Source organism: Schistocerca gregaria, chromosome 6 (assembly GCF_023897955.1).
Source record: "Schistocerca gregaria isolate iqSchGreg1 chromosome 6, iqSchGreg1.2, whole genome shotgun sequence".
Lineage (NCBI taxonomy): Eukaryota > Metazoa > Arthropoda > Insecta > Orthoptera > Acrididae > Schistocerca > Schistocerca gregaria.
In genome coordinates, this window is record NC_064925.1 from 307,121,208 (window position 1) to 307,142,736 (window position 21,529).

General features: G+C 42.1%; 1 protein-coding gene across 1 annotated transcript in view; it reads left to right on the plus strand.

Moving 5' to 3' along the window:
- LOC126277930 (multidrug resistance-associated protein 1-like) overlaps positions 1–21,529 on the plus strand; it is a 333,662-nt gene that overhangs the window by 285,706 nt on the left and 26,427 nt on the right. The window contains exons 26-27 of the mRNA XM_049977507.1: positions 7,608–7,706; positions 7,789–7,938. Coding sequence (XP_049833464.1) covers positions 7,608–7,706; positions 7,789–7,938 — 249 coding nt within the window. The remainder of the gene's footprint in view (positions 1–7,607; positions 7,707–7,788; positions 7,939–21,529) is intronic.

Genomic DNA, 21,529 nt, shown 5'->3' on the forward strand with positions numbered 1-21,529 from the left:
TCCAAAATATATCAAGCACACTACAAGGACTTACTCACATAGACCAGGAACAAATAAGCTTCAAAACCCACACAATGCAACTGCTGGCATCTGGGCAGTCATAAACAGCTGCATGACATATCCTGTATGGACTTTACTATTAACCACAATGGCATAGTCATAAAATACCAACTGGAAATTGTAAATATTTTTAATGAATATTTTTCTTCCGTAGGGGAAGCCATAATTGACAAAACATAAAAACATACACTACAGTTTTAAAGGTAATACATGAGACCATAGTATATATCTAGCCCCAACAAACTGTGCAGAAATAATGGGCATCATTAGCTCTCTAAAGCCCTCTAATTCAGCTGGGCATGATGGGTTAAATATTAATGTTTTAAAAGCTGGTAGCCAAAATGTCTCTGTACCTCTGTCTGCAGCAGTCAACAATATAACAGAATCAAGTACCTTTCCAGACAGACTAAAAATAGCACAGGTAACACCCATTTTTAAGAAAGGTGACAACAACAAAATAGAAAATTACAGATCAGTCTCAATGCTTCCTGTCTTTTCCAAAATAGTTGAGAAAGTTATATATAACAGGTTTATAAACTTTCTTAACAAACACAACCTGATGTTCAAAAATCAAGATGGATTCCTAAAAGGTAAATCAACTGTCATTGCAGGTGCTCAACTAATTGAAGAAGTGTTAGGGGGCATCGAAAGCAAGGAACATGTGGCAGGTGTATACCTAGCCCTGAAAAAAGATTTTGATTGTGTGAATGTTGATATCCTATTAGACAAACTATGGAATATGGACATTAGAGGCGCTGCTTATGGCCTAATAAAGTGTTCTATGATCAACAGAAAACAGTTTCTTCTACTTAAAATGAAAAGTGGTGTCTACAAATCAGAGATCTCTTGCATAAAATATAGCGTGCCCCAGGGCTCGGTGTTGGGCCCCCTTCTGTTCTTGATCTATGTAAATGATATTAAATACTGTACTATAAACTGCAAAATTGTTCTGTATGCCGATGACATGTCCATTGTGTGTAAAAAGGAATCATGTAATGAACTAGAGGCTGAGTGCAATAATGTGACAAAAGAAATTGTTCAGTTTTTTAATGAACGCCACTTAAATGAAAGCACCAGTAAAACAAGTTTGATGGAGTTTAACAAAAGTAGTTTGAATAATGAAATTAATTTATACATTGGTAACAAATTGGTAAAGAAAGATTCTAGTGTACAATTCCTTGGTGTAACAATCCAAAGCAACCTGAAATGGGACACACATTTTGACTACCTAGCAACTAAGTTGTCAAAAAATATATTTGCAATCAGTACTATTAGCCAGTTCTGTAGAGACACTGTAGTCCTAAGGACTGCGTACCATGCTCTTTTCTCCTCTCACTTGAACTACGGTACTGAAATTTGGGGGGCAACAACCAAAGCTAATCTAGATAAGCTACTCATTCTTCAAAAAAGGGGTATGAGAATAATCTGCTTCAAATACTGCCTGCACATGTAAATACACTGCCTGAAAAAAAGTCAAGAAACCAGAAGCAGAATAGGATATGAAATGAAACTTTATGTTTTGAGATAGTATATCCTGCTATTTGAGAATCACGAAGTGTAGTCAAATTTACAAACAACTTGGCAGTACGAGCTCACTTTATAGTACAGTGCTGTACCCCTTCTGGCCTGTGTACCGGCTCTGTTGTAATTGAGAGGATTACATAAAGCTATATACAGTTTTCTGAAGAAAGCTGGTCCACAACTATTGTAACTGGTCCACAAAGTTCTGGATATAGGCAGTGGGAAGCAGTTGACATCTGAGCTGGTCTTAGACACCTTCTGTCAGGGACAGATCTGGGGAACTTGATGGTCACAGAAGTCAGTGTCACACAGAGAGTTCATAGGGACATATATCACATGTGGGTGACCATTGTCCTGTTGAAAAATGGCACTACAATGAGATATAACAGTAATGATGCAAGATGTACATCACAAACTGTTGTGTCATCAGAAATCTGTCACTTGCTACCAGCCATAATCTGAAGTCATACTCAGTGACTTTTCACACCATGATGTCAAGAAGTAACACCAATGTGCCTCTCCAAAGCATTGGAAGAGTAGAAGCCCTCCCCAGGTCATCACCAGTTCACCAACGATTGTCATCCATGGTTGAGCAGAACTGCAATTCATTGCTGAATGCATTGTGATGCCATTCATCAGCAGTTTATGCTTCCCAGTCATGGCACCATGCCAAATACAGGCACTGATGTTAACAGTGGCCTATTCATCAGATGGTAATTCCCTAGTCTGGCTGCTGTTCTCTGGCCAACAATATGGAATGAAACTTCCTGGCAGATTAAAACTGTGTGCCCGACCGAGACTTGAACTCTCCTGCGAAGTGAGGAGAGCTTCTGTAAAGTTAGGAAGGGAGGAGACAAGATACTGGCAGAACTAAAGCTGTGAGTACCGGGCGTGAGTCGTGCTTCAGTAGCTCAGATGATAGAGCACTTGCCTGCGAAAGGCAAAGGTCCCGAGTTTGAGTCTCGGTCGGGCACACAGTTTTAATCTGCCAGGAAGTATCATATCAGCACACACTCCGCTGCAGAGTGAAAATCTCATTCTGGGAATATGGAATGACACTAAATGTTACAGGAAGTCCCTTAGTTGTTCCCAGATGGCAGGCACAGACGTGGGAAGGGGTTATTATGAGGATGGTGCACAAAAGGGCAGTCCTCACTTCTGGTTATCAGATTTGGTTGACTGGAACCTTTATGACAAGTATGCCTACCCCCACATTCCCATGCAGTCCAACATCAGGCCATTGTCACATCTGAATATCCTACAAATGTGAACATTGCACAATTTGACCAGTTGGCCAATCAAAGACCAACATTGAGGCTCCTTTGAAATTGTGTCAGGTGCTGATAATGCTGGCCCATGTATGTGCAGCATTTGTGTGTCTTCCGCTGTAGTCATCAACATCTGATGCTGTTCATGCCCCTTACACACATTGGAGCTTGACACATAAACAGAGGATGCAGCAAGTACTGAGATAGATATCTTGACTTAACACTGCTGTGGAAGGATAAAGATGAGCATCACTAACAAAATGCCTTTTGAAAGTCAGTAGAATGTGAATGGTTTTCAAGGCTGCAGAACAAATGTTGCTCCATACACAGGGAAAATTCATTATACTTGTATCTCCAGGATATGTATATGAACGATATCAACTAATATTTGCTGTGGGAGCTACAGTTTGCAAATATGGACCAACCTTGGTGGTGACAGGGCCAAATTGTGGGTGGTCATCTGGACTAGTAGCATGAAAAACTATTGTCAAATGGCACTTACCTTGTATAACAGACTACCAAATATTGGGATTTGTATTATTAATTCTGCAGATTATATGTGCATAGGTAGGTAATTAAAAAAGTCTGAAGGATTTTGCTACAGTTAAAAGTAATATTTTCTTTTAGAATACACTATTACGCACATTATTAATGTTTTACTACATGCCAAAACATGATGTGGACCTAGTTCCCCCTTCAGACATCCCAGAAATAGTTTTCTTTTGTTCCCCTTGTAACATATCTACATCCAATTTTCTGTCCATATCTTTGCCTACCCCTTTCCTTAGGAGCTGAAGGTGAATAATTTCCAAACCACCTAATGCTGACAGTACAAGGAAATGATTTAGGCTTCCACCTGGGATGATTATCTTCAGAATTGTTCCTCTGTTTTGGTAACAAAACAATAGCTTACTGTTGTACATTGCCAATAGGAATGCATTGTTGATGGTACCATCCTAGCTGCCACCAGATCTCAATAATACCATAGCTCCTAAGATGGATCACTGACCATGAGAGTTAACCAGGCTTACTTGAACCAGGAAGATGGCAGATAAACATGAAGATGTGGTTCTAACAACCAAAAAGAAATTAGAAGACAAAGATAAGTTACAAAAGGGTCTCACACAGTGAGAGACAAATAAAAATAAAGATTTGGTATTAAATTTTGTATAAAAAACTGAGAACCAATCCAGACCATCACAGCACGATTATCTGAAAACTTCAACTTATACCAAACTAGGAGAAGGATTGCATTTGTTGTTCCGGCATTTGTTTTTCCCGTATCAGGTCTGGTATTGAAAGAGAAAGCAGGAGAGTTCTGTAAAACTCTGAAGACTAAGTGGAAACTTAATGCCTCATGACAAAGGCTGACTCACTATGGGATTTGCGAAATTTCTGTTCATGGCAGGAAACTTAATGCTAGCAACAACACAACTGATCCTTTTTGCAGTTACTCATTTGCATCAAACAGAACAATTTTCTATTTGAGCAGATTTGCTGGTGTACCAGTTCTGTACTGAAAGGGCATGCCTCTCAGCTTGAGAGACAGTTAACTTTCTATAACCAAAACATATGAATTATTCATACAATATAAGGTCTGCACTAACTCTTATAATTAGGCACTTGCTGTAGTTGCAGTTAGTGTGTGTGCACCATTGAAAATAATGATATTGTCATAGTAGATGTCATGGAACCTGATTGAACATTAAGAGACAGAGGCTCTTGGAACCCTTACTAGACAATTCCATCATACATTTCTACCTGTAAGAGATTTCAAAACACATGACATTCTGTTGGGCCTGCCATCACATGTCATCCAGCATCACGTTAGTGCCAAACTTCTCAAGGATAATTTTGTATTCTGCAAAGAGGACAAAAGATGGTTCTCATTGCTGCAACATGATCATTCTCAGTCCTTAATATCAGTATCTTCTTGCCTGCTCTTTTGAATGTTCCTTAGTGGGAAGCTAGTGACCATTCCCCAGTATGGATTTGCCTCCCTGAACTAGTAGTATATGAAAGGAGGCAGCCTAGATGGAGTCATTGCAGTAAACTGATTGTGTTTGAACACTGTGACAGCCTCTAGGGTAGAAAGGATCACATTGTCAGTGGAGATTCAGATGCATACCATTGGCAGAAAATCTTTTATGCCTCAATCATAATAACAAATTGACTGACAGCAAAGCTTAGTTGAGCATGAAAGTGACTAATGTTATCAGTTTTCCAGTGTGTGCATGCACAATGTGGCTCCAGCAGCAACAGCTGCAGAGATTTGTGCTGTCTGTCTACTCATTGTCCCTGTTAATGTAAAGTATTGAGTTACTTTACAGGATCACAATAGCTGTCACATAACATATGCACAAAATGATACCATTTTATTGTTATATGTAGATCTTAACAAAAGTAACAGGATATGCACTGCATTTTACAATAATAAATATGATTCACTTTCAGTTGGCATTTTCAATATGAAAGGTGCCTCAAATGGATCTGAATCTCTCTTGCAAATAAGATAACTACAAAGATTAATACAATAAAAACTGCGTAAGTATATACAAATCACTGAAGTTTGCATAAAGTATATCATACTTGTCCAAGAGTGTATTCCTTAATAATGAAATGAGATTTGTTATTGAAGCACAGTAGACACCATCTTCTTATGGAAGTCACTTGTTTTCTTCAATTTGTAAACCATGAGACAGTTTGGTATGAAACCAGAGGAAGTTGCAGCATACAAGACAATAACTCTTGTACCCCTTCTTATGAGAATGACCATCATTTATCCATGTTTCATCAGGCCACACAGTCGTCAAACGGTGCCATAACAATACCTCTTAAAAATTAATAATGCAATGCGACAGTATCACTTCTCTCCATTAGAATTTTACGTCCAGTACTTTTTTGTACATGAAACTTAGAACCCTGACAACAGGCTTTGCTGCCACTGAATAAGCCTACCTAACACACAGTTGTGTGTTCTTTTCTCTGGAATATTCACTGATAACAAACAGTGTCTTGTTGGAATGAATTCAGGTTCATTACATGTTGTTCTATCTTCCTTCCTCCTCCCTCTTCTTTGTCTTTTCTTTTTAAAAGAAAAAAGAAAAAAAAGTTGTTCATAGGTTACATGTCAGCCAGTTCCTCATTTGAACAGGCCTTTTCCTTACATACTTTCATGAAGCCTTTTTTGTAAATCTTCAAAGTATCTACAGTTCTTTTGACTATCTTCGTCAGAGGAACCCACTATGAGCACCCAAACTGACCCATATGACCATGCAACAGATTGCTGAACTTTCTATTTAGCAACCACACTTTACTGCACACTCTGACTGCAAGCTTCAGACATTCTATAGCACAAAATTTACTTATCATCCAGAGAAACGGAAGCACACAAATGAAATGGACCACAATTGATATGTTACCAGTCACATGTGTCACTTGCAATTGGCTATAGCAACTGCTACCTGCAGTAGTAGAATATTTAACAATAACCAAGTGCATTCACTGATTGGTTGTTGCTATGGTAGTAGTCCTGTAAAAAGCTACATTGATTACTTTGTTATTTTGATGCAGGTGTAGTATATGAAAATCCTATAGAGCTGTAACACATGATTCTTGACCATCCTATTGGCTGTTGGGGATGCTAGATTGGGTTTCTAATCTTTAGGTGGAAGGAGTCTGTCCAGTCTGGAACTGGTGAGTTGGCCTTCCCTTATAGTAGTTTGTGGTCTACTCTTACTACACTGGCTTAATGGCTATAGGTGACTTTCCCATGAAGGCTTGTGTTTTTCTACACCTGTTGGATACAGAATTTTGAAAAGTCCTGGCAGAAAGCAAATCTTCACACAGGAGTGCTCTTAGTGAGAGCAGGAATCAATCAATGAAAATGCCTACATTCTGCTTCTGATCCTGAGCCTGTCAGGCTCCTGTATCTTTAGGAAATTATATCCTTTGCACATAGTTTTAAATTTGGGAAAAATTTAAAAAATTACTGGAGCTAGGTTAGGAAAGTAGGGTAGATAGGGCACAACAGGAGTCTGATGTTGTGCCAGACAGCTGCAGATAACAAGCATTGTGTGAACTGACACTTTGTCATAATGAAATGTCTACGTCTAGTTTTCCCACAGTTCAGCCCTCCTCCTGTCAACAGCATCCCCCAGATGTGCTAAAATTTCCTGGTGGACTTCCTTGTTTACCATCTGACAACGTGCCTTTGAAGTAAAAAAAAAATAAGCCAACATTATCTTGGTCTTTGACCAATGTCCATATTATATTCTACTAGATCAATTCAGTGTAAACTGATTTGAAGTGTCAGAAAAAGAGAGATGGATATAATGTGCTTGTAGTGCAGATTTGCTAGTCTGAAGTTGAATTGCAAATATCTAGATTTTGCTTCAGGTACTTCAGTCATTCTTGTGAAAGAGACTTCCACTTTATGTAACGTAATATTAACAAAACAAAATTCTCATTTCTTGCCTAGCACTTGAATTCTTCCATATAGAAGTAAATAGTTTGATACAAAATATAATTCATATTTTAGTTGATTTTCTCAGTACTTTAATAAATTTTCAGACTATTAAACTTTGAAAGAAAAAGAAATGAAATGCAATGGTATCTCATGTTTTCATTTTTTACCATACTAATTTTTTTTTCCTTCTATAATTTGATATTTGTAGTTTTGCCATTTTGACTGTGGAAAAATACTGCAATGAAATGAAAAAAAATATTTTCCTGTATGTTACCTTGTAATTATTACAGGCAACACAAACTCTGAACTGGCTGGTAAGAACAATGTCAGATGTAGAGACAAATATTGTGGCAGTGGAGAGAATAAAAGAATACAGTGAAATTCCTCAGGTATGCTTAAGCTGTCTTATAGTTTGCTTTGATATTTTCGAAGTTTGTCTTGATATAGACAAAGACATACTCCTAATTGCAGGAAGCACCATGGGAAATACCTTCAACACTACCACCAACTGACTGGCCTTCAAAAGGGGAAGTGCAGTTCAAAGACTACAAAGTGCGCTACAGGGAAGGCCTTGATTTGGTATTACATGGAATCACTTTCAGTGTGTCTGGAGGAGAAAAGGTAAAAATTAAATTTGATCCTGTTTGTGAGATACTAATGTGTTTAGTTTTTAGTTTGTAAATAATCCTAACAAATTCCTTTGTTATTAAGTAGATGTAACAATACCTTTAATTTCTAGAGTGTAAATGAGCATAAAGTATTTCTTTGTTGTTAAACAGATTTTTAATGATTAAAAACTAATGAACTTTTGTGTAAGTCACAAATACATGGCCAATATTTTCTTTCACGAGACACAAGTTCCAAAATGACAAGTAGAAAAATGTGAAAATTACATCACAGAAATTAAAGCTTTCAGATTAGTAGGTCCCTTCTTCAGGAAGGCAAAAGGAACTTATTAGGGAATGCTGAAGAGCAGAGTTAGGTCATTCAAAATGTAGGTTAAGAGACACCTATCTGTTCTGAAGAAAATGTGAGGCTTACCTTCCTCCTTAAAACAGGTCAATCCCTCTTCACATGAATTTTGAGTGACTGCTGACACTCCCACTTTCAAATTCCTTAATGTGAAATTATTAATTCCTCATAAAGACAGATCATCATGTGAAGGAGTACAATATGGAAGTCAGTTAACAATGGAGAACAAAAGAATAAAAAATGGTGTCTGGTAAGGAAAAGCTATGAGGCACTGGGCTATAACTGTGAATGAAAGACAAATGACAATAGGAGGAGCAATTGGCACAAAGCATCAAACAAGAAAGAAAAGATGTTGATGATTGATGCAAGGACTACCATGAGTTAAATACGAGTTGATGATGAGAGAGGGAAATAAATTGAGGAGCAAGCTTGATGCTAAATTCAAACCTAGATCAAGATTAATGTAAAAGCCATTCATGTAGGTGGTCATCATGTACCATTGTTTTAACTGAGAAAACGTGTTTGTCAACTAATAGCCATATTCCTTCTCATAGCAAGATACTTCAATCACTACAATCTTATTATTGATTCTGTATGCAAAGAACTTATGAGTAGCCTCTTGGTGAGGACAATTGGGACAACACGTACTTGAGTCTGACCCAACATGTTATTATGCCTTATTGCCAGCTGCACCAGAACAAGAATAAAATGTTGTGAAGCATTTTGGGTTATACATTTATATCTTGAGTCAATATCTGCAAAGCAGAGGACAATGGCACTATATCTTTCAGCAACTTCCAATTGAAGTAATTGATCATATCACAGTTGTCTCATATGAAAGACTTGATTCAAAATATCTTTAGGCTAATACACAGATGGTGCCCACAATAGTGCCAATTTACTGAGCACCTAGGAACTTTGCCACTTTGTCTTGATACATGGGGGTTCTGAGTGGGCAACTGGTAGGTCTTTAGCCCTGTAACTATAAACTATGGGTTTTCTTTGGTGGTCTTGTTCACTCTATTGATAGAACATTGTGTCATAGGCAGTAGGAATCTAGGGTTAATAACCTGGATCAAGAAAACGATGCAAACCTAAGAGAAGTCCACTTTGACTTAAAGGTTTTGCTATATATTGTTGAGGTGAAACAATTATCAATCAATCTCTGGGGTACCTGTTGCACCGTAGCTGTGCTAGGTTTGCTAAAGTCTGAAGTCAGCTTTTGTTTTCCTACCTCAAATGGAACTTGCATTTAGGTGTCTGTTTCTGTTAAACTCTCTTAACAGTTCATTGAGCCCTTGGGCAGTGCCAGTATCCAACACAACAAGAAAACTTTTAACATTATTGCTGTTGAACACACAACAATAAAAATGGGACAAGATAATGAAAACTGAAGACAAAATAACTGTCAAGAAGTAAGAGGAGGTGAAGCATAAAACATATTCATCTATTTCATCATACAGAAATGATACTATAGGGTAGTTAGAACACTGAAGTTGATGTTTCGTCAAGGTATAGTAATGCTGAATCTAAAATGATGTGGACTGTACACAATCACAATATAACAAAACACTTTATGAATTAATGGCCAGAGTCTGTGTCCAATTAGCACAACGTTATGGAAAGTGACAATGTTCTTATCATCACCTGATGGTTGCAGAAACATTGTAACCATTGCACACACATCTGGCCTCTGGTTATTTCAGCATGAATTACACTGTGAGAAGTCGAAGAACGGCTGTCATGATGTAGCTGCACCCCCTCCCCCTACCCACTTCACACACACACACACACACACACACACACACACACACACACACACACACACACACACACACATACACTCCGGGAAATGGAAAAAAGAACACATTGACACCGGTGTGTCAGACCCACCATACTTGCTCCGGACACTGCGAGAGGGCTGTACAAGCAATGATCAAACGCACGGCACAGCGGACACACCAGGAACCGCGGTGTTGGCCATCAAATGGCGCTAGCTGCGCAGCATTTGTGCACCGCCGCCGTCAGTGTCAGCCAGTTTGCCGTGGCATACGGAGCTCCATCGCAGTTTTTAACACTGGTAGCATGCCGCGACAGCGTGGACGTGAACCGTATGTGCAGTTGACCTACTTTGAGCGAGGGCATATAGTGGGTATGTGGGAGGCTGGGTGGATGTACCGCCGAATTGCTCAACATGTGGGGCGTGAGGTCTCCACAGTACATCGATGTTGTTGCCAGTGGTCGGTGGAAGGTGCACGTGCCCGTCGACCTGGGACCGGACATGTCTGCTTGTGTCTGTGTATGTGCGGATGGATATGTGTGTGTGTGTGTGTGTGTGTGTGTGTGTGTGTGTGTGTGCGAGTGTACACCTGTCCTTTTTTTCCGCCTAAGGGAAGTCTTTCTGCTCCCGGGATTGGAATGACTCCTTACCCTCTCCCTTAAAACCCACATCCTTTCGTCTTTCCCTCTCCTTCCTGAAGAAGCAACCATCGGTTGCGAAAGCTAGTAATTCTGTGTGTGTGTTTGTGTGCTTTGATCATTGTGCCTGTCTGCCGGCACTTTCCCGCTTGGTAAGTCTTGAAATCTTTGTTTTTAATATATTTTTCCCATGTGGAAGTTTCTTTCTATATATATATATATATATATATATATATATATATATATATATATATATATATATATATATATTAAAAACAAAGATTCCAATCCAAGACTGACCAAGCGGAAAACCGCCGGCAGACAGGCACATGAACAAAACACACAAACACACACACAGAATTACGAGCTTTCACAACTGGCAGTTGCTTCGTCAGGAAAGAGGGAAGGAGAGGGAAAAATGAAAGGATGTGGGTTTTAAGGGAGAGGGTAAGGAGTCATTCCAATCCCGGGAGCGGAAAGACTTCCCTTAGGGGAAAAAAAGGACAGGTGTACACTCGCACACACACACACACACACATATCCATCCGCACATACACAGACACAAGCAGACATATTTAAAGGCAAAGAGTAAGGGCAGAGATGTCAGTCGAGGCGGAAGTACAGAGGCAAAGAAGTTGTTGAAAGACAGGTGAGGTATGAGCGGCGGCAACTTGAAATTAGCGGAGGTTGAGGCCTGGCGGATATCGAGAAGAGAGGATATACTGAAGGGCGAGTTCCCATCTCCGGAGTTCGGATAGGTTGGTGTTGGTGGGAAGTATCCAGATAACTCAGACGGTGTAACACTGTGCCAAGATGTGCTGGCTGTGCATCAAGGCATGTTTAGCCACAGGGTGATCCTCATTACCAACAAACACTGTCTGCCTGTGTCCATTCATGCGAATGGACAGTTTGTTGCTGGTCATTCCCACATAGAAAGCGTCACAGTGCAGGCAGGTCAGTTGGTAAATCACGTGGGTGCTTTCACACGTGGCTCTCCCTTTGATCGTGTACACCTTCCGGGTTACAGGACTGGAGTAGGTGGTGGTGGGAGGGTGCATAGGACAGGTTTTACACCGGGGGCGGTTGCAAGGGTAGGAGCCAGAGGGTAGGGAAGGTGGTTTGGGGATTTCATAGGGATGAACCAAGAGGTTACAAAGGTTAGGTGGACGGCGGAAAGACACTCTTGGTGGAGTGGGGAGGATTTCATGAAGGATGGATCTCATTTCGGGGCAGGATTTTAGGAAGTCGTATCCCTGCTGGAGAGCCACATTCAAGGTCTGATCCAGTCCCGCGAAGTATTCTGTCACAAGTGGGGCACTTTTGGGGTTCTTCTGTGAGAGGTTCTGGGTTTGAGGGGATGAGGAAGTGGCTCTGGTTATCTGCTTCTGTACCAGGTTGGGAGGGTAGTTGCGGGATGCGAAAGCTGTTTTCAGGTTGTTGGTGTAATGGTCGAGGTATTCAGGACTGGAGCAGATTCGTTTGCCACGAAGGCCTAGGCTGTAGGGAAGGGACCGTTTGATATGGAATGGGTGGCAGCTGTCATAATGGAGGTACTGTTGCTTGTTGGTGGGTTTGATGTGGACGGATGTGTGCAGCTGGCCATTGGACAGATGGAGGTCAACGTCTAGGAAAGTGGCATGGGATTTGGAGTAGGACCAGGTGAATCTGATGGAACCAAAGGAGTTGAGGTTGGAGAGGATATTCTGGAGTTGTTCTTCACTGTGAGTCCAGATCATGAAGATGTCATCAATAAATCTGTACCAAACTTGGGGTTGGCAGGCTTGGGTAACCAAGAAGGCTTCCTCTAAGCGACCCATAAATAGGTTGGCATACGAGGGGGCCATCCTGGTACCCATGGCTGTTCCCTTTAATTGTTGGTATGTCTGGCCTTCAAAAGTGAAGAAGTTGTGGGTCAGGATGAAGCTGGCTAAGGTGACGAGGAAAGAGGTTTTAGGTAGGGTGGCAGGTGATCGGCGTGAAAGGAAGTGCTCCATTGCAGCGAGGCCCTGGACGTGCGGGATATTCGTGTATAGGGAAGTGGCATCAATGGTTACAAGGATGGTTTCCAAGGGTAACAGACTGGGTACGGATTCCAGGCGTTCGAGAAAGTGGTTGGTGTCTTTGATGAAGGATGGGAGACTGCATGTAATGGGTTGAAGGTGTTGATCTACGTAGGCAGAGATACGTTCTGTGGGGGCTTGGTAACCAGCTACAATGGGGCGGCCAGGATGTTTGGGTTTGTGAATTTTAGGAAGTAGGTAGAAGGTAGGAGTGCGAGGTGTCGGTGGGGTGAGGAGTTTGATGGAGTCAGGTGAAAGGTTTTGTAGGGGGCCTAAGGTTCTGAGGATTCCTTGAAGCTCCGCCTGGACATCAGGAATGGGATTACCTCGGCAAACTTTGTATGTAGAGTTGTCTGAAAGCTGACGCAGTCCCTCAGCCACATACTCCCGACGATCAAGTACCACGGTCGTGGAACCCTTGTCAGCCGGAAGAATGATGATGGATCGGTCAGCTTTCAGATCACGGATAGCCTGGGATTCGGCTGTGGTGATGTTGGGAGTAGGATTAAGGTTTTTCAAGAAAGATTGAGAGGCAAGGCTGGAAGTGAGAAATTCCTGGAATGTTTGGAGAGGGTGATTTTGAGGAAGAGGAGGTGGGTCCCGCTGCGATGGAGGACGGAACTGTTGCAGGCAGGGTTCAATTTGGATAGTGTCTTGGGGAGTTGGATCATTAGGAGTGGGATCAGGATTGTTTTTCTTCGTGGCAAAGTGATATTTCCAGCAGAGACTACGAGTGTAGGACAGTAAATCCTTGACAAGGGCAGTTTGGTTGAACCTGGGAGTGGGGATGAAGGTGAGGCCTTTGGATAGGACAGAGGTTTCGGATTGGGAGAGGGGCCTCGCTGCAATGGAGCACTTCCTTTCACGCCGATCACCTGCCACCCTACCTAAAACCTCTTTCCTCGTCACCTTAGCCAGCTTCATCCTGACCCACAACTTCTTCACTTTTGAAGGCCAGACATACCAACAATTAAAGGGAACAGCCATGGGTACCAGGATGGCCCCCTCGTATGCCAACCTATTTATGGGTCGCTTAGAGGAAGCCTTCTTGGTTACCCAAGCCTGCCAACCCCAAGTTTGGTACAGATTTATTGATGACATCTTCATGATCTGGACTCACAGTGAAGAACAACTCCAGAATATCCTCTCCAACCTCAACTCCTTTGGTTCCATCAGATTCACCTGGTCCTACTCCAAATCCCATGCCACTTTCCTAGACGTTGACCTCCATCTGTCCAATGGCCAGCTGCACACATCCGTCCACATCAAACCCACCAACAAGCAACAGTACCTCCATTATGACAGCTGCCACCCATTCCATATCAAACGGTCCCTTCCCTACAGCCTAGGCCTTCGTGGCAAACGAATCTGCTCCAGTCCTGAATCCCTCGACCATTACACCAACAACCTGAAAACAGCTTTCGCATCCCGCAACTACCCTCCCAACCTGGTACAGAAGCAGATAACCAGAGCCACTTCCTCATCCCCTCAAACCCAGAACCTCTCACAGAAGAACCCCAAAAGTGCCCCACTTGTGACAGAATACTTCGCGGGACTGGATCAGACCTTGAATGTGGCTCTCCAGCAGGGATACGACTTCCTAAAATCCTGCCCCGAAATGAGATCCATCCTTCATGAAATCCTCCCCACTCCACCAAGAGTGTCTTTCCGCCGTCCACCTAACCTTTGTAACCTCTTGGTTCATCCCTATGAAATCCCCAAACCACCTTCCCTACCCTCTGGCTCCTACCCTTGCAACCGCCCCCGGTGTAAAACCTGTCCTATGCACCCTCCCACCACCACCTACTCCAGTCCTGTAACCCGGAAGGTGTACACGATCAAAGGGAGAGCCACGTGTGAAAGCACCCACGTGATTTACCAACTGACCTGCCTGCACTGTGACGCTTTCTATGTGGGAATGACCAGCAACAAACTGTCCATTCGCATGAATGGACACAGGCAGACAGTGTTTGTTGGTAATGAGGATCACCCTGTGGCTAAACATGCCTTGATGCACAGCCAGCACATCTTGGCACAGTGTTACACCGTCTGAGTTATCTGGATACTTCCCACCAACACCAACCTATCCGAACTCCGGAGATGGGAACTCGCCCTTCAGTATATCCTCTCTTCTCGATATCCGCCAGGCCTCAACCTCCGCTAATTTCAAGTTGCCGCCGCTCATACCTCACCTGTCTTTCAACAACTTCTTTGCCTCTGTACTTCCGCCTCGACTGACATCTCTGCCCTTACTCTTTGCCTTTAAATATGTCTGCTTGTGTCTGTGTATGTGCGGATGGATATGTGTGTGTGTGTGTGTGTGCGAGTGTACACCTGTCCTTTTTTTCCCCTAAGGGAAGTCTTTCCGCTCCCGGGATTGGAATGACTCCTTACCCTCTCCCTTAAAACCCACATCCTTTCATTTTTCCCTCTCCTTCCCTCTTTCCTGACGAAGCAACTGCCAGTTGTGAAAGCTCGTAATTCTGTGTGTGTGTTTGTGTGTTTTGTTCATGTGCCTGTCTGCCGGCGCTTTCCCGCTTGGTAAGTCTTGGAATCTTTGTTTTTAATATATATATATATATATATATATTGACTTACCAAATGGAAGTGCTGGCATGTCGATAGACTCACAAACAAACACACACGTACACACAAAATTCAAGCTTTTGCAGCCAATTGTTGCTTCGTCAGGAATGTGGATGGATATGTGTGTGTGTGCGAGTGTATACCTGTCCTTTTTTCTCCCTAAGGTAGGTCTTTCTGCTCCCGCGATTGGAATGACTCCTTACTATCTCCCTTAAAACCCACATCCTTTTGTCTTTCCCTCTCCTTCCCTCTTTCCTGATGAAGCAACCGTTGCGAAAGCTTGAATTTTGTGTGTGTGTTTGTTAGTGTTTCTATCAACATACCAACATTTTCGTTTGGTAAGTTACATCATCTTTGTTTTTCAATAAATTTTTCCCACGTGGAGTGTTTCCCTCTATATATATATATATATATATATATATATATGATAGAGGGAAACGTTCCATGTGGGAAAAATATACCAAACGAAAGCATTGGTATGTTGATAGGAGAGAATAAAAAATACACAAACACTCACACAGATTTCAAGCTTTCACAACCCATGGTTGCTTCATCAGGAAAGAGGGAAGGAGAGGGAAAGACGAAAGGATGTGGGTTTTAAGGGAGAGGGTAAGAAGTCATTCCAATCTTGAAGTGGAAAGACTTACCTTAGGGGGGAAAAGGGACAGGTATACATTCGCACACATACACATATCCATAGGCACATATACAGACACAAGCACACAGGAGGGCCTAAAATCTTGTCACAATATCTGACAGCAGTTAAATCTTGCTGATTCACTCATACAATTTAATGAAAAGGTGTTCGAGTGGTTAACACATCTTTAGGGAAACTCCTTGGTATTGATCTCTTTCCATTATGGTTGTGTCCAAAAATCATGTTCCACATTCCCTCCAGATGTGAACTGTCATGAATCATTCTCCAGACCAGAGCAGGACTTGTCTGTGAAAAGAACATTGGCAGAATGGTTCGACTGTCCAGGGGACATGTTGATGACTCCACTTCAGATGTTCCCTTCTGTGAACATGCGCCAGAGCTATACATACAGCAGGTCTCTGGTAATAAAGGCCAACCTACTAAAGCCTTCTGTACACTGTTTGCTTCAATATAACATGTCCAGTGGATGCTGCAAGGTCAGACGCCATTTGCCATGTAGTACTAAGCTGGTACCATCTTGCCTTTACAGCCAAATAATGTTCCTCTCTTTCTTATGTCACACATTGACAGCCTTGCTCTGATCTTTGTGATACAGTTTCTGTCTTCATAAACTGTTGGCACATCAACATCCAATAAAAAACAGAATGAATTGCCTGAAGCCATTGGGCCACATTAGTTTGTGCTTCTCCTGCTTCCATTCTTTATATGGCCCTCCACCACGAATAGTCAGGTAGGCATTTTCCCTGTGCCATACTGTACCACCACAGCAATTGTTGATGTGGGACTACCCGGCAAACACTACCTCATTTGATACATGCACTGACATCATTGGTGGCATGGTTTTCCATTGACTGGAATGCCATCTTCCATAGAGATCATGATTGTATGGACACCTGTTAACACTTTGTGTGATTATATCATGAATTAGACACAGGAGAGGAAAATAGCAGTTTGTTGCTTTAATTTTGGACACCAATGGCTCTTTAGTTGGCAATATGACAACTTGACTCTTTAGTTGGCAATATGACAACTTTACTCTATTGTCAAATGAACTGTAATTCTAATATAATGTACTGCCTCTTTGCTATTAAGATACAGTTCATTCTTCTAATATAAGATTCACTATACCTCCCTGAATGCCAGAAGTGGTGTGCTATTAAGGACAGCCTTCCATGCAAGTTGAATAAAATTTCATTCATTTTAAACAAATTAATACCAGTCTTGCCATGTTATTGCAAGAGGCAGCCTCAGAATTTTGTCATGCATATTTGCAGAGTTTAAACTTATAGGTAGTAAATTTGAGCCTGTTGCATATTTTGATTCTTTATATTTAATATGACATATTTTACACTTTAATCTTGCATATTAATCACATTTACTTGCGTTTAGAGCACAATATTATATAATGTGAATAATAGTACACCATTTCAGTTTTGATCCATAAAATATGGAATTACCATAAAGAATGATAAACCATTTTCTTTGACAAAGTTCTCAGAGTTTTCACCAAACAGAGATTCACTCTTGTTACTTTAAAGTACTGTATTTTGGCAAACCACCATGGTGCAATCATGCTCTAATCTCTCTTCACCCTCCAAGGTTATTTTACTCTTTTCTTATTTCAGTCTTGTTTTGAGCTGAGGAAGTAATCAGGGATCAACAACTGTGAATTTTTTGGACACCATGATTATTACCAACAGGACTGTTGGAATGAACAGATTTGATGTTGTTGTGGACCACAGAGAAGTTAGCACAATTTTTGGTGGTGACACTACAAATCACCTGGAATTATTCAACCTTACATGTTCCCAAATTACCACATTTAAGTATCCATTTGTCACTTCTTTCAATGGAGAAAGATCATTATCTGCAGATAAATGCATCAGACTAAGTGAGGAGAATTTGGCTTATTATTCGCCAGCAGAAAAATGCTCCTGTTGGAGCACAAAAAGGCGAGTCTATTATTGTTTAAGAGACTCTCACTGAAAAGTGGGGGCCTCATTCTACCTTCCTCAGCACCTTTAAAAAATTTCCCAAACATTCTCATATGGTAACACCTTAACACTCTTTTTCAACATGCATCTCACCTCTCTAACTCCCACAACCTCCCATAACTGTAACTTGCTCACAGCCACTAGTCCATCACTCAACAGTTGCTCATACCTATTAACTTCCTCTTCCCACTCTCACTCACTTATTCAGCCTAACTCACTGTCATTATCTCTTTGTGCCTCTCTAATTGCCACTGTCTCTAGTCTCACAGCCACTGCCATCACCTCTTGATGTCACTGTCTGCCTTTTGCTCTCTCTCAGGGCTGCTGTCTAATTTATTCATTACCACTGCTGCTGTCTCTTCTCACTGTCATTATCTCTCTCTTCCCACTCACCTCCATTGCATGTCAGTGAAGCTTTAAGCATTCAGTGTCAGCGTTCGACAAGCCCATTGCTCTGGGGATTGTATACTGTTGTCCTAAATCATCTCACCCCACATAGTTCACAAAGCTCCCAGAAGAGGGCAGACTCCAACTGGCTGCCCAGGTCAGTGGTGATAGAAGCTGGGCAGCTGAAGCACAAGATCCACATTAATAAATGGTAGTGAGGGGAATTACCTCTACCCTGTGGGTAAACCTGTCAATGGTTGACAGTATGTAACGAAAGGGGTCTGAAGGGGGTAATGGCCTGATGAAACCAATGTGTATGTGTTGAAATCTTCGTTTTGCTATGTTGAACGTACTCATGAGGGGCTGTGCATGACATCCTACTTTTGCGCACTGACAAGCCACAAATGCTCGCACCAAACTGTGACATTGTTTTATCACTCCAGGCCAAATAAAATGTTCGACTACCACATGTGTGGTGGTGCATATGCCAGGGTGTGCTAAGTAGTGAATACTATTAAAATGTCCCAGCAGAGAGGTGTGGGGATCACCGGACATATGCGCCCTGTTGAAATGTCACACCAAATGGGTGACAAGAACCCAGGAAGTGTCCATAACTTGAGTTTGAGTCCTGTTTCAGTACTGGAGCGCAATGTGGCAAGTTCAGGATCATCTGCTTGCAATCTAAGGAGTTTTATGAGGTCCAGTTGTGAAGGTAATACTGAAACATGAGATAAAGAATTGGTGATGACATTGTCTGCTCCTCTGACATAATGTTTGTCATTCGTAAACTGGCATATGAGGTCTATATGATGGAAACATCTTGGGGATGAGTCCTTGATTGTTTCATGAAAAGCATATATGAGCAGTTCATGGTTGGTAAATACCACGAGATGGCAACCTTTGATATTGTCTTGGAAATATCTGACAGTGGCGTAAACAGCAAATAGTTCCCAGTCGAAGCTGGACCATTTGCATTGGGAAGCAGACAGTTTGTGGTAGAAAAATCTGAGTGGTTGTACAACTGAACCCACAGATTGCTGAAGTACTGGCCCACTGCTGTATCACTCACATCTATAGTAAGCCATATGGGAGTGTCAGGGATGAGATGAGTAACAGCCATAAGTAACAGCCATCTGTAAGGTTAACGAGATTATCAAATGCCCGTCACATGTCTAGACATGACCACCCAAGATCATGAAGTGTTGTTACGTGCTAGAGCATCTGTCAGTGGAGCTTCTATGTTGGCAGCGTGGGGAATGTGCTTGTGGTAGTAATTTGCCATTCCTAGGAAGCAGTGAAGGCCCTGAAAGTCTTTGGGCAAAGGTACCATACTAATAACCTCGACCCGTTCAGGTAGGGGGCGGTGGCCATTGGCAGGAACCATGTGGCCCTGAAAAGTGACACCAGTGTGGCAGAGTTGTGTCTTAGCATTGTTCACTTTGATACCATTTGCTTGTAATTGTTGTAACACTGTATTAAGTGAAGTTCATGTTCCTCGAGTGAGGAAGAAAAACTTGACGTCATCCAGATATGCATATGTAAAGTCTAGTTATCCGACCAACAAGTCAATGAACCATTGCCCCACCTGTGCAGCATTTTTGATGCCACACAGCATAAACAGATACTCGAACAATCCGAATGGGGTGATGGCGGTTTTTTCAAAGTCTCCGGGTGCCATTGGCAGTTAGTGGTATTCCTTGTGACAGACGATTACACTGAAAATTTGTACCCCATGCAGTTAGGAAGCAAAATCTTGAATATTTGGGACAGGATAATAATCTAAAATTGTTCTGGTGTTAAGTGCCCAATAGTCATCACAGAGGCAGAAAGTGTCATCTTTCTTAGGCTCCAAACAAATGGGTGACGACCACCTACTAGAAGAAGGATGAATAGTCTTACTGTCTAAAAGTTCCTGAATAATAGCTTAGGCATGTATAAGTTTTTCTGGGTTGAAATGCCTAGCCTTTGCATGTACTGGTGGAACTTTTGTGGTATTTATTCTATGGACAGTACCGTTGTTGATCACAAACACTGATGGGGAAAATGGACCAGCACATGATGCAGTATGACTAAACTGTAGTGCACACACTTGTGTGTCCCAGGCCTGCAGATCAGCAGCAGTGGCAGTGATCCACTTAAATTCCTTGTCGTAGATCTTGGTGGGGTACTTGGTAGTGTTGTGAACACAGCTTCTGTCCGGCAATAGCAAAGTCATGCAGCGTTGGCAGTGGATGCAAGGAGGCAGAGTGGGGGCTGGGGCCATGGTCATGTGTGACAGGTGGGCGACCTGCTTAGATGTGTCCATGAGCTTGGCTTGCACGGAGGCGATGAATAAGTGGAGGGCTTCGTTGTTATGTGATTTAAGTGAGAGCACTGCAACAGCAGCTTCAGCTAGCTCACACAATACAGTGGCACTCTTGGATGAGAGGAAAGAAATATTGGGACCAGTGGTATGGTCTGTCCAAGTTAAAGATTAGTGTACCTCATTGTAGGTTAGGTGAAAGAGCATGGGCTATGAGAAAATCTACCATGAGCACAGGTTCATCCATGTCGGCGGTAACGAATGTCCACTGTAAGAGGGTGTTAATGTCCTGCAGTTTAAGGTTTAAATTAGTTATTCCATGAGATTGGATCAAGAAATCATTGGTGCCTCAGAGCAGGGGGCAAAGCTGATACTAAAATTTAATACCTGCAGACTAACCTTGGCCCCCATGTCGACTAGAAATGAAAGACAGGACACTGCATCTTTCACATACAAGTGTCCTGGCATGTGAGGTGAAGAAGTAATAAGAGACAGGTGTCTGTGCAGTGCAAAGTGACCCGTAGCACCTGAGTGGGGTCATACTTTTAGTTTGGGAATGCACATGGGGAATGACATTTCTTAGCCGTGTCGTCAAAGCAAGAATGGAAATAATACCAAGCAGAATGGCACATAGGATCGTGCATTGAGCTGGCTGAGGCTAAAGTGGCAGTGGAGGGCACCGCAGTAGAGCTGGTAGGAGAGAAGTTACAGCAGAGGCTGCCAGCCAGCACTGGGTCTGCGCACACGCGAGGAGCGAGTCGTAGACACTCTGTACTGAATGACCAACCCCTGAGGCCTGAGGGCATCCCAGGGTAGGCACGCAGCAGGTGGCAAA